Below are 14,837 nucleotides of genomic sequence, written 5' to 3' on the forward strand. Positions count from 1 at the left end.
CTTTGACAATGGTTAGTAAGACAAATAGTGAAAGCAAATCTACCCAGTGGAGGCATAGGCAGATTTTAAAACAATTCTTAACATCTGAATTTGGCATCAAACGTGTCCATCTGTTCAGGAAATGCCAAGCGTGAGTACACAGAAACACCTATCCAGGTGTCTGTCCTTTCTAACAGAGCCAAAGTATGCTTAGGGCAGCTTAACAATTCACCAGTATTAAAAACCACGTCACCATCTGTTTCAAACTGTTTATTGTACTAAATATGTGTACTGTAAGAATCTCACATTGCTTTATAGCAGTATGAGATAGTCGAGTTATAAATTCAGAAAAATAATGCTTACTACTATGTGCTGCAACAACCTATGTTGTAAGTTTTATACATAATTTTTTTTTTTACCAGAATGTACAGTTGTGTTCATTAGTTTAAATAAACTGGCAGAATTTATGATTTCTTGAAAAAATTTCAGAGAATATGAATGATGACACAAAAACATTTCTTTCACTCATGGTTAGTGTTTGTCTGAAGCCATTTATTATCAATCAACTGTGTTTTAGTCTTTTTAAATCATAATCACAACAGAAATTACCTAAATGACCCTGATCAAAAGTTTACATACCCTGGTTCTTAATATACATGTATTGCCACCTTTAACATCAATGACAGCTTAAAGTCTTTTGTGGTATTTGTGGATGAGGCTCTTTATCTTCTCAGATGGTAAAGCTGTCCATTCCTCTTGGCAAAAAGTCTCCAGTTCCTGTAAATTCTTGGGCTGTCTTGCATGAACTGCGCATTTGAGATCTCCCCAGAGTGGCTCAATGATATTGAGGTCAGGAGACTGAGGTGGCCACTCCAGAACCTTCACTTTTTTTTTCTGCTGTAGCCAATGACTTGGCCTTGTGTTTTGGATCATTTTCATGTTGGAATGTCCAAGTACGTCCCATGTGCAGCTTCCTGGCTGAATGCAAATGTTCCTCCAGTATTTTTTGATAACATACTGCATTCATCTTGCCAACAATTTTTGACCAAATATCCTGTGCCTTTGTAGCTCACACACCCCCAAAACATCAGCGATCCACCTCCGTGTTTCACAGTAGGAATGGTGTACCTTTCATCATAGGCCTTGTTAACTCCTCTCCAAATGTAGTGTTTATGGTTGTGGACAAAAAGCTAAATTTTGGTCTCATCACTCCAAATGACTTTGTGCCAAAAGGTTTAAGGCTTGTCTCTGTGCTGTTTTGCATATTATAAGCAGGATACTTTGTGGCATTTGTGTAGTAATGGCTTTCTTTTGGCGTCTCAACCATGCAGCCCATCTTTCTTCAAGTGCCTCTTTATTCTGCATTTTGAAACAGCCACACCAGATGTTTTTAGAGAGTCCTGTATTTCACCTAAAGTTATTTGTGGGTTTTTCTTTCCATCCCGAACAATTTTCCTGGCAGTTGTGGCTGAAATTTTAGTTGGTCTACCCGAACGTGGTTTGTTTTCAACAGAGGCCCTCATTTCCACTTCTTGATTAGAGTTTGAAAACTGCTGATTGGTATTCTCAATTCCTTGGATATCTTTTTATATATCCCTTTCCTGTTTTATACAGTTCAACTACCTTTTCCCGCAAATGTAGAGTTTCAAAATGATGGACAGCCGCACTCCAAGGAAACTTCAAAAGTTGTCTTTTATTGGTAAAAATGGGCATGCATCACAAAACACAGCAAAAGGAAGAGACAGCCGATGCGTTTCACACTATTTCAGTGCTTAGAGGTTCCTTAATTGCATACAAGATCCACCTGGAGCGGTGACTCCCTTCCTACCTTTTCCCGCAGATCCTTTGACAATTATTTTGCTTTCCCTGTGACTAAGAATCCAGAAACGTCAATATAGCACTGGATGAAAGATGCAAGGGTCTGTCAGGAGTACAGAAACTCATTGAAACTCACTGATCTTTTATACACACACTAATTACAAGGAAACAGATCACAGGTGAGGATGGTTACCTTTAATAGACATTCAAACCCCTTTGTGTCAACTTGTGTGCATGTTATCAGGCCAAAGTCAACCTTTTTATCAGGGTAATTTGGGTAGTTTCTGTTGTGATTATGATTTAAAAAGAGTAAACACTGTTGATTGATAATAAATGGCTTCAGCCAAACACTAACCATGAGTGAAAGAAATGTTTTTGTGTTATCATTCATATTCTCTGAAAAATGGCCAAGAAATCATAAATTCTGTCAGGGTATGTAAACTTATGAGCACAACTGTATGTTGTTTGATCTGTCTATTCAATAACTACATCCTGTGCAAATGTGTCCAGGCAGATCTTGTAGATTACATCATGGGATGATTAGGAAACGCCCACTACTTGTACAAATATTTGATATGTGAAACATGCTTTTAAAGGATGGTATTTATATTATAGCTAACATAATATGTACATGATCCACTTAGATAAAGCAGGACCAAGCCTAACTTCTAAGATATGAAATCTTTTGCTCTTTAGTGGTTTAGTTCCTAAGTAGCTATAGTAATCATAGTTGATACCACTCTGTTAGGGCGGACTGCCAACTTAGACACTATAGCCAATGCTGCAGTACAATTCATCCATAGAAGTCACCACAATTATTTGCTTTATGTGTGTAATCCATGGTCTTATGCCCCATGACTATTCCACCAGACAATTTTATCTGGGTAAGGCAGGCATTCTTCAAGAATAGGTGGGCTAGGATGAAGGGGTAATATTTCAGGCTTAGGTATAATCAGGTAGTCTACACAGCAGCAAAAAGTTACCAATGACAATAAGACAATTGGGATCAAACCAGCTTGATGTCCTAAGCAGCAGTGTACAGTTGTGGCCAAAAGTTTTGAGAATGACACAAATATTAGTTTTCACAAAATTTGCTGCTTAACTGCTTTTAGATCTTTGTTTCAGTTGTTTCTGTGATGTAGTGAAATATAATTACATGCACTTCATACGTTTCAAAGGCTTTTATTGACAATTACATGACATTATTGCAAAGAGTCAGTATTTGCAGTGTTGGCCCTTCTTTTTCAGGGCATCTGCAATTCGACTCGGCATGCTTTCAATCAACTTCTGGGCCAATTCCTGACTGATAGCAACCCATTCTTTCATAATCACTTCTTGGAGTTTGTCAGAATTAGTGGGTTTTTGTTTGTCCACCCGCCTCTTGAGGATTGACCACAAGTTCTCAATGGGATTAAGATCTGGGGAGTTTCCAGGCCATGGACCCAAAATGTCAAAGTTTTGGTCCCCGAGCCACTTAGTTATCACTTTTGCCTTATGGCACGGTGCTCCATCGTGCTGGAAAATGCATTGTTCTTCACCAAACTGTTGTTGGATTGTTGGAAGTAGTTGCTGTTGGAGGGTGTTTTGGTACCATTCTTTATTCATGGCTGTATTTTAGGGCAAAATTGTGAGTGAGCCCACTCCCTTGGATGAGAAGCAACCCCACACATGAATGGTCTCAGGATGCTTTACTGTTGGCATGACACAGGACTGATGGTAGCGCTCACCTTTTCTTCTCCGGACAAGCCTTTTTCCTGATGCCCCAAACAATCGGAAAGAGGCTTCATCGGAGAATATGACTTTGCCCCAGTCCTCAGCAGTCCATTCACCATATTTTCTGCAGAAGATCAATCTGTCCCTGATGTTTTTTTTGGAGAGAAGTGGCTTCTTTGCTGCCCTTCTTGACACCAGGCCATCTTCCAAAAGTCTTCGCCTCACTGTGCATGCAGATGCGCTCACACCTGCCTGCTGCCATTCCTGAGCAAGCTCTGCAGTGGCGGCACTCCGATCCCGCAGCTGAATCTTCTTTAGGAGACGGTCCTGGCGCTTGCTGGACTTTCTTGGGCACCCTGAAGCCTTCTTCACAAATGCAGTGGAATTTTTTTTTATGGGATTAAGTTAATTTTCATGGCAAAGAGGAACTTTGCAATTAATTGCAATTCGTCTGATCACTCTTCATAACATTCTGGAGTATATGCAATTTCCCATCTCAAAAACTGAGGCAGCAGACTTTGTGAAAATTAGTATTTGTGTCATTCTCAAAACTTTTGGCCATGGCTGTAGAAGAGAAAAATGTAGTTTGGACTTGTGCCACAGTGGTCATTGACAAGTATAATGGAACAAAAAGTTTTGTTTAAAACTATGGACAGCAAGACATTTAGATATTTCTAAAGATATTCATTATGTAAGAACCCACTCATTGCTTAAGAATCCTTTAAACACAGCTGTGGATAGACTTTTATACTGCTGACAAAAACAGATGTACAGCATGAAAGATGTATCTAGATAATTAAAGGGGCCGTTTATATTCTACAATACTTACAGGAAACCGGACATACAGTTCTGCTCAAGAGTTTGCGTACCCTGTGAATTTGTGAAATGTTGGCATTTATATTGAATATATGACTAATCATGCCATTTAAGGATAGTGATCACATAAAGTCATTTATTATCACATCATTTTTTGGCTCCTTTTAAAATCACAGTGATAACAGAAATCACCCAAATGGCCCTGATGAAAGAGATACATATCATTCAATGTTTGGAATTGGCACTGACACAGAAAGTGGCACACACAGGCTAAAATGGCTATTGAAGAAGTTTAATTTCTCACATATGTGGCTTTTTAAATCACAATTAGTGTCTGTGTATAGTCAATGAGTTTGTTAGCTCTCACATGGATGCTAGATACTAAGCCATGGGGAGCAGAAAAGAACAGCCAAAAGACCTGCGTAACAAGGTAATGAAACTTTACAAAGATGGAAAAGGATATAAAAAGATATCCAAAGCCTTGAATAAGCCAGTCAGTGCTGTTCAATCATTTAATAAGAAGTGGAATATTTGGGGATCTCTTGATACCAAGTCAAGATCAGATAGATCAAGAAATATTTCAGCCACAGGAATTGTTTGGGATACAAAGAAAACCCCACAAGTAACATCGGGAGAAATGCAAGCTGCTCTGAAAAAAGATGGCGTGGTTGTTTTTAAGGAGCGCAATACGATGATACTTGAACAAAAAAGAGCTGCATGGTGAAGTTGCCAGAAAGAAGCCTTTACTGCCTCATTGGGCTTTTTTGTGGCATTGGCGCAGTAAAGGCTTCCTTCTGGCAGTTCAACCATGCAGCTCTTTTTTGTTCAAGTATCGTTGAATTGTGCTCCTTAAAAACAACCTCACACTGTCTTTTTGGACAGCAGCAAATATTTCCCAAAGACAACCTCTGGATAAGACGCTGAGCACGTGCACTAAACTTCTTTGGTCGACCATGGCCTGTTCTGAGTGGAACCCGTCCTGTTAAACCACTGTATGGTCTTGACCACCATGCTACAGCTCAGTTTCAGGGTCTTGGCAAACTTCTTATAGCCTAGGCCATCTTTGTGTAGGACAACAATTCTTTTTTTCAGAAAGCTCTTTGCCATGAGGTGCCATGTTGAACTTCTAGTGACCAGTATGAGAGAGTGAGAGTGATGACACCAAATTTAACACACCTGCCCCCCATTTACACCTGAGACCTTGTAACACAAACAAGTCACGTGACACCGGGGAGGGAAAATGGCTAATATATTTGGATTTTTGGACATTTTCACTTGGGGGTGTACTCACTTTTGTTGCCAGCGGTTTAGACATGAGTGGCTGTGTATTGAGTTATTTTGAGGGGATAGAAAATTTACATTGTTATACAAGCTGTACACTCACTACTTTACATTGTAGCAAAGTGTAATTTATTCAGCGTTGTCCCATGAAAAGATATAATAAAATATTTACAAAAATGTGAGGGATGTACTCACTTTTGTGAGATACTGTATATGGCCCTGGCATATTAATCTCCCTGCTGGCACAGCGAAAAAGAAGTGCATAAGTGCGTCTCTTATGGCAGAGCCGGTAAGAGTGAGATCGTTCCTAATTTCCCACTGGCACATAGAGCAAAAATGCTAATGCACGTGGGGTGTTGAGGGTGTGCCCAGGCACATCTGGCACACCCTGTGCGCACGACTATGAACTCACAGAATAGAAGTGAGCTCAACCCTAATCAGCTTTCTTTAGAAATATTTAGGTTCCAGAAGCAGCCAGTTAGATGGCTTTTTTTTTCACCTTAAAAGTCATTCTATGGAATAGCAGGGTGCAAGCTTTCCATAATAAAGTAATCTCTACTTTTTACATAAAACAATATAAATTAACCCTTAGTTTAGCAAAAAAATATTTTATTTCATATTTATACCCCAGTGTCACAAAAAGAGCTTTATTGTTCTGTTGTCTAATGCTTCAAGCTGTGTATTGTTTTCCATACCATGAAATGTAGCAGACAATGTACAGTAGGTCGATATAATATAATATTTCCTAATATTGCTGGAGGTGTCATAATACATATGTGCTGTGTCTGTTAGATAACGTAATGAGACATAAGTGTTATGCATGTGAATGGAAGGGCCATTAGATATCCTTTAATGTGGCTGTATATTAAATAATATGTGTTGTGTTGCAGGCTCGGGGAAAAGTCAGTGAAGTGATTGGCAATGCTATTGTACACTATAGGGATGACCTGGACTTGCAGAATCTTATAGACTTTGGCCAAAAAGAGGTAAGTTTCCAGAAGTTTCGATATATAAACCTATATATCAGATTGCAGCTGTTATTCAAAAATACTGTATATATTTCCATTGACTGTATTAGAAATTACTATGACTTGCGGCATTGGAAGAACAAAGACATCAGTGTCTAATACGGATACTCGGATAGTGTAGTTTTGCGCAACCAGTGAGCACTATTTACCCTTTCACTGCCAGAGCAAATTATTTCATTTTTCACACACATCAAAATGTGCAAATGTTGCTTGAAAGAATCCCAAAACGATTTTCTGAAAGCAGAGGACCTGTAGAATAAAATAACAGAACGGTAGTTGCAAATGCTTATCAAATCTATATTTTCAGTAACAAACAACCTAAATGAATTTTAGATCGCACAATATAATCTAAATATTTTAGTGAAAAATAAAATATGAGACTGTCAGACTAAAAAATGGCAAATATATAAAATCTTAAAATTGTGTGCATCTGCAAAACGGTAAAATTTACAATACCCATATTTATCGATGCAATAAAAATCTTTTCAGCTTATCAGTTTGGAATTACTGTATTTATTGGCGTTTAACACTCACTTTTTTACCCTGAAAATAGAGTGTAATCTGTGCCTGCGTGTTATACGCAGGGGAGTGTGGAACGTTTTTTTCCTGAAACTTCCCTCTGAAAGTTAGGGTGCGTGTTATACGCTGATAAATACGGTAACTGTAAATATTGACTCAAGAATTATTCTTCTCCGTCTGCACACGCAGGAATGCCAACATGTTATGTTATGCTATAGGCGTTTGCGTGCGTGAAGGTAGGGGTTCCATTACATTATTATTCTTTTTTTTATTTTTTTATACTTAAAGTGGAGTTCCACCCATAAATATAACATTACATCAGTAGTTTTAAAAAAAATTCATTAGTCCTTTAAGAACATTTTTTTTTTTTTAGATGCCTTCAAAGTGTTGTTGCTAGGCAGAATAGTTAATCTTCCCACTTCCTGCACCTAGGTGCTTAAGCTACACCGCACAGACTCCTGGGAATGTAGTGGGTGTAACTTTCCAGGAGTCTGTGCACTCCCCAGTCTCAAAGAATCATGTGACTTGGACAGTACAGGTGCTGAAACCTGATCTGAAACCTAATACACTGCTTGTGCAGCACTGAGCATGTGCGAAGATCTGCAAGGCTGAAATCCAGGAAGTCATACAGTCTGGCTTCATGATGCCCACACTTAAGATGGCCCCAGTCAATTTCTATTTTATAAAGTGTCTAAATGCTGTAACAACCTAACAAAACGGACCTTAGTTTACAGACTAACTTTACTAGAATACATTAAGCTTGTGTATTACAGGGGTATTTATATTTAAAAAGTGAAATTGTGGCCGGAACTCCGCTTTAAAGCCAAATTCCAGCCGTACCTTCAGTTTTTTCAGTTTTTCATAGTTGAACAGGCTTCTGCCCTGTACTAATATTGCTTAGTTTGATTTCTCTGCCCACTTCTCACAGTGTGCATTAAAAGCTGTAGGAAGTAAAGTCATTTCCTGGCTTGAGAATATCCAGCATTATCTAGGTTTTTCATCCCAATATTAGGCTGGATTCACACCTATGCAGTTTTAGTGCTTTTTAGATTTTGCAGATTTGCACTACAGAACGTGTTCCATAAGAAATCATGTTAAATGGACTATATTGCAAAATGCAAAACTGCATAGGTGTGAATCCAGCCTTACTGTCCCACCCCGTTCATTCAATGAATTTAAGCTCTTTCTATCATGGAGCCTAGCTATGTATACAGTATATATACTTTTTTTAGTTACTTTATGGCATGTTCTATGGTATTATTGCCCGCAATGATCTCTACGTTTTGTGGATGCCATCACCTCGCCTTAATATATTGTCCTTTTGTTTTCTGTTTTTTTTTTTTTTCCATACAAGTTTAATTGCTGCGGGGGCATCTCCTACAAGGACTGGTCTCAGAATATATACTTCAACTGTTCATCGGAAAACCAAAGCAGAGAACGTTGTGCAGTGCCGTATTCCTGCTGCCTACTTGAGGAAGAGGAGGTACATTTTGGTGTGCAATTAGGATGGATACATAGTCAAAGCTGGCAGTAGTTGTTGCTTTGGGGTGAAGGTTGCAACATGTGTGGCAATCATCAGAGCTTAAAGCGGAAGTCCACACAAAAATGGAACTTCCACTTTTCGGAACACCCCCCCCCCCCTCCGGTGTGACATTTGGCACCTTTCAGGGGGGAGGCGGGTGCAGATACCTGTCTAAGACAGGTATTTGCACCCACTACCGGGAGTCTACGCCATGTCCGGCAACACCCCCTGCTGTCTTCTGGGAAATACACTGGTCCCAGGAGAGAGCATGGACAAAGTGACAGCGCGCCGCGCTACTCGCGCAAGCGCAGTAGGGAACCAGGCAGTGAAGCCGCAAGGCTTCACTTCATGACTCCCACACGAGGATGGGTTTAGAAATTAGTGATTTGCTCAGCCTCATCTGCCGACATCGCGTGCGTGCTGGACAGGTAATTGTCCATTTTTTTAAAGTCAGCAGCTGCAGTATTTGTAGCTGCTGGCTTTTAAAAAAAATTATAATTTGGGTCGACTTCCGCTTTAACATCTGACGCCCAGTGGAAATACATTGAGGGCCAGTGCTTTAACCAGTTCAGGCCTGCCTTCTAGCAGTTTTACTGCTACAGGGTGGCACCTGTGTGCCGGATCACATTTGTGTGTGTGTGTGTGTGTGTGTGTATATATATATATATATATATATATATATATATATACATATATACACCTACACACACACACATATTATACGTGATCTGTCACTTCTGGGTAGGATGCGTGCCACCGGCGGCTCGCTTCCACTGTGATTACACACAGTGGAAGCTGATCAGCGGGTGCACAATACCCAATGTCCGCCAGCACCTGCTGATTGTTTTACAGAAAGGCAGAAGGGCTATCTTATAGGAGGGAAGGGATGGAATTTGTGTCCCTGCAATGGTAATAAATTCCTTCAGTTCCCCTAGTAAAAGCACCTCACACAGTGTAGTAAAAAACTGGCTAGGCACACAGTTAACCCTTTAATTGCCCCTGATGCTAACCCTTTCCCAGACAGTGTCATTAGTACAGTGACAGTGCATGTTTTTAGCACTGATCACTATTAGCGTCACTGGTCCCCAAAAAGTGTCAGTGTCAGAATGTCCGCCGCAATATCGCAGTCCCACTATAAGTCGCCGATCGCCACCATTACTGGTGAAAAAACATATTAATAATTAAATCTTCCGGAAGTCAAGTGGTTAAAGGGTCACTAAAGGCAGAATTTATTTATTTTTTTAAATAACAAACATGTTATACCTACCTCGCATGGTGGAAAGCTTTTGCGAGCGCGCTCCCGTGATACTGTATCACTCGGCCCCGCCCCCGGCGCGCCGCGTCATCCGCTGTGATTGACAGCAGCGCCAGCCAATAGCTGCGCTGCTATCAATCCGTCCAGCCTAGCCAATCAATGGCCAGGCTGGGAACCGAAGACCATCACATGGACGCGCGCGGGACTTTCGAGGGGTCAGGTAAGTAAAACGGGGGTTCGGGGGGGGGCCAGTACCATCGCATGTTTTTTCACCTTAATGCATAGGATGCATTAAAGTGAAAAAACATTTACCTTTACAGCCCCTTTAATAAGTCATGTATGACTGTCAGCTACATTGCTTGTATTACACTTTTAGCAGGCTTTCACTACTCAAGTCCCATTAAAAAGAAAAATCTGAAAAAAACATGCTTTACATAATTCGTGGTCAAGTTTCTTGATATGGGCCTCAAGTGTGGCCACCAACATCACCAAAGGGTCACACATTAAATTAAGTGAATAATCATTTTCGAAGACAGCAGACACACAGCAAGATATAGTCATAAACTGTGGGCTTGATAAAAGAGATGGTAAGAAACTGCAGGCCTAATACAAGAGATAGTCAGACATTACCTCTGATACAAGAGATAATCAGAAACTGCAGGCACGCTACAATAGATGGTTGGAGACTGTTGACCTGATACAAGAGATGGTCAGAGACTGTGGACATGATACAAGAGAAGGTCAGAGACTACATGATCATGATATAAGAGATGGTCAGAGACTGCGGACATGATACAAGAGAAGGTCAGAGACTATGGTCATGATATAAGAGATGGTCAGAGACTGCGGACATGTCAGAGGCTGAACGTGATATAGGAGTTGATGGATAACCGGAACATGTTTTTAGAGAGTCATGGACTGGAGAAATATTAGGAGTGTTTGATAGAGATCACTGCAATAACAGGGCAATAGGGAAACACAAATTAGGGCCTGCAGGGACCCACACAAAGTTTCAAAGAGCTGCAAGTTGGGCACCAGGGCTTTACATCCTTTATGCGCTCTTGTATTTTTATTCTGTAACTAAGATTCTGTTTCCCACACTTATGAAAGCATAACCACTTGGCCCATCACTATGATAGGCTGCTTCACTGCCCAATAGGGTTGTGTGGGAAGAAAATGGCAGAATGTGTATTGATTGTCAGGCTTTTATCTAAGACAGGTAATCCTGTTTTTTCTAGAGAAATGTTTCTAGAAGCATACAGGGTTATTGAGAACTTTTTACAAATTGGTATTCTAATGACCTATTTTTTAGCTGATCAAAATTATATTTATATTTACTTCCATAGCAATATATGAAAAAGGCAACTATACAGTATATGGTATATTCATTTGACACAAATACATTTCCATATTTGTTGTTCTGTAGAACTCCATTTGTGATGTGCTCTAAAAATTCCATCCTGTTATTTTACAGACCGTCATAAATACCATGTGTGGACATGGCATGCAAACTTTAGACTATTTGGAAGCCGGAGAATATATTCACACCAATGGCTGCATTGACAGGCTGGTTAACTGGCTGCACAGTAACCTTTTCTTGCTGGGTGGGGTGGCGCTGGGACTGGCCATTCCTCAGGTAACGCATTTTACTGTTTACATACTATATTTCAATTATGCTTAAAGTGATTGTTATTTTATTATTATTAAAACAAGTTTTACAAACACGTTATACTTACCTGCTCTGTGCAATGGTTTTGCACAGAGCAGCCCTGATCTTCCTCTAATGGTGTCCCCCACCGGTGCAGACTCCACCCCCCCTGCCAAGTGATCCCCATAGCAACCTGCTTGCTATGGGGGGCACTCGTGCATGCTCGTTTATGAGCTGACTGTGTGTGTCCAAAAGACACACAGAGCCTGGCTTGGCCCTACCCCCGCACGCTTGTCACTGGCTCTGATTGACAGAAGAGGAAGCTGATGGCTCTTGCTGTTGTACTTGAGCCAATGAGGAGCGAGACCACTTTGGCTCTCGTGCACAGCACTGGATCAAAATCGGGCTCGGGTATGTATTTAGGGAGAGCTGCAGGGGGAGCAGCATGCAGAAGGTTTTTACGTAAGGTAAGTAAGGTAAAAAACCTTCTGCCTATACAACCACTATAAAAAAGTAGCTCCACCCAAAAGGGGAAGTTCTGATTTAAGACCACAAATGGCACTTTTTTGATAGGTATGCACTCCCACTTTTGGTCGGATCGGAAGTTCTCATCTCCCCCTCCCTCCCTGCAGTCTTCTGGGACACGTAACAGGTCCCAGAAGACTGGAGGACCATTCACAATACGCAGCGTGACTCATGCATGCGCAGTGGGCACCCGGCTGTAAAGCTGCAAGTTGAAATGCCGGGGAGAGAAACCCATGGGAAGGGACGGCTCAGGTGAGCACATCGCTGGATCTAGTTTTTGTAGCTGCTGACTTTTAATGAACACAAAAACAACTGGAGCTCATCTTTATTTTATGAATATTTATCAAATGTTAGCAATAAGGGCCTAAACTTAGGTACCCACCATGTTATAAATCATCATGAACACGGCTAACAAATGCAGACATGTGTATTTTGGTAACTAATATAAGAATTTTTACGAAATATCCAAATTCTGTTTCATTTACAGGCTTTTTTTAATGGAGATACATTTTTGACTATTTAAAAAAAAAAATGCGACAAAATGGACGTTTTTAAATGTCGGTTACTATCTGTCAAATTAAATCGTTAAGGAGAGGTTTTAAAACGTCCCGTGTACATTAAGCCTAATAGTTGTGCATTATCAGCTCATCCAAACTATTGTTTCCACCTTTAAGAAATATATACAGTATAGCACTGAAAAGTAACAGCACACAGTATAAAAGAACAACCTCATGCCGCGTACACACAGCTGTTTTTCATGACGAGAAAAATGCAATTTTTTTAATTGGTTGTGAAAAACGATCGTGTGTAGGCTCCAGAGCATTTTTCACGACAATAAAAATGGGCATTAAAAATTTAGAACATGCTCTATTTTTTTTCGTCGTTTTTCACGTCGTGAAAAACGGTCGTGTGTAGGCTTTAACAAGGGGGAAAAAAACGTGCATGTCAGAAGCAAGTTATGAGACGGGAGCGCTCGGTCTGGTAAAACTAGCGTTCGTAATGGAGATAGCACATTCGTCACGCTGTAACGGACTGAAAAACACAAAGACTGAAAAGCGCGAATCGTCTTTCACCAAACTTTTACTAACACGAAATCAGCAAAAGCAGCCCAAAGGGTGGCGCCATTCGCATGGAACTTCCCCTTTATAGTGCCGTTGTACATGTTGTACGTCACCGCGCTTTGCTCGAGCATTTTTTTTTCAGGATTGTGTGTATGCAAGGCAGGCTGGAGAGGAATCACGTCGAGAAAAACTTTGTTTTTTCCAATGACATGAATAACGGTCATGTTAGGTGCTGAGGATACATTACACCACTATTTTCATAGCTTATGTCCAATTTTGGACACTCTGTTACCCTAATCTGTGCCATGTAGTGCACCTCTTTCCGATTCTTATGTAGCCTTGTGTGTTAGAGCCGGTTCACATTGGGGCGGCACGACTTTGGGAGGCGACTCAGAAAGTCGTCCTGAAGGCGGCTTCAGAGGTGACTTGCAATATTACTTCTGTATAGAAGTCAATGCAAGTCGCCCGAGTCGCCCCCCAAGTCATACAAGAACCTTTTTCTAATTTGGAGCGACTTGCGTCGCTCCTATTAGAACGGTTCTGGTGAATAGAATGGGACGCGACTTGTCAGGCGGGTGAGTCGCCTGACGAGTCGCCCCAGTGTGAACCGGCTCTTAGGGTTTACCTCCATGCATCATCCTGTAACTTTGTTGTGGCAAATGGACCTGGCTTAGCACATTATGCTCTCCTTTGTTCCAGCATGTCATGGAGCAGTCTTTGCTCCCATTGCATCTGCTTGTGCCTCTCCAGCTTTAACTTGTACCCCTTTCCTTGGTGTAACTGCTATATACTGTGGGGCAGATTCAGGTACGACTTGCCCCTTTCTTACGGAGGCGCAGTGTACCGTTTTAACACTGCGCCTCCGTAAATTTCCTGCGCTACGCTTGATTCACGGAACAGTAGCTCCGTAAATTGCGTGTGCGCTCCGGAAAACTGCCCGGCGTAAGGGCGCGTAATTTAAATGATCCCGTAGGGGGCGTGGATCATTTAAATTAGGCGCGTTCCTGCGCCGAGCGTAGTGCGCATGCTCCGTCGGGAAACTTTCCCGACGTGCATTGCGGTAAATGACGTCGCAAGGACGTCATTTGCTTCAAAGTGAACGTGAATGGCGTCCAGCGCCATTCACGATTCACTTACGCAAACGACGTAAAATTTAAACTTTGCGACGTGGGAACGACGGGTATACGTAGCATTGGCTGCCCCTGCTATTAGCAGGGGCAGCCTTGCAAAAACCGACGTACGCAAACGACGTAAACTGCGTACGCAGGGCTCGCGTAGGGTTGTGAATCGGCGTTAGTATGCAATTTGCATACTATACGCTGACCACTACGGCCATCGTAAGAATGCAGCCTACGATATGACTGGCATAAGAGCCTTATGCTAGTCATATCTTAGGCTGCCGTCGGCGTAACGAGCTTCCTGAATCAGGAGCATTCGAAACGCCGGCGCAAGTAAGCAATTGCGCTGCGTAACTACGGTTACGCAGATGCAATTGCTTCTTGAATCTGGGCCTATGTTCTATTCATGTACAGTGTTGTAAGCACAGGCTGATTAACAGTTGACACTTAGGACAGTTTAGTTATTAGGGCTTATCACTACTTACTTTTGGTGGTTGGGATTCGTCCAGATATGATACTTTTATTCCAGAAGATTTGTACTTGCCATGATATGA

The 14,837-nt window shown here is 41.3% G+C and overlaps 1 protein-coding gene across 1 annotated transcript in view; it reads left to right on the top strand.

Annotated features, from left to right (window-relative positions):
* Positions 1 to 14,837, top strand: part of TSPAN33 (tetraspanin 33) — a 54,651-nt gene that overhangs the window by 38,098 nt on the left and 1,716 nt on the right. The window contains exons 5-7 of the mRNA XM_040343243.1: positions 6,498 to 6,593; positions 8,509 to 8,637; positions 11,406 to 11,567. Coding sequence (XP_040199177.1) covers positions 6,498 to 6,593; positions 8,509 to 8,637; positions 11,406 to 11,567 — 387 coding nt within the window. The remainder of the gene's footprint in view (positions 1 to 6,497; positions 6,594 to 8,508; positions 8,638 to 11,405; positions 11,568 to 14,837) is intronic.

The sequence above is a fragment of the Rana temporaria genome, chromosome 3 (genome assembly GCF_905171775.1).
Source record: "Rana temporaria chromosome 3, aRanTem1.1, whole genome shotgun sequence".
NCBI lineage: Eukaryota > Metazoa > Chordata > Amphibia > Anura > Ranidae > Rana > Rana temporaria.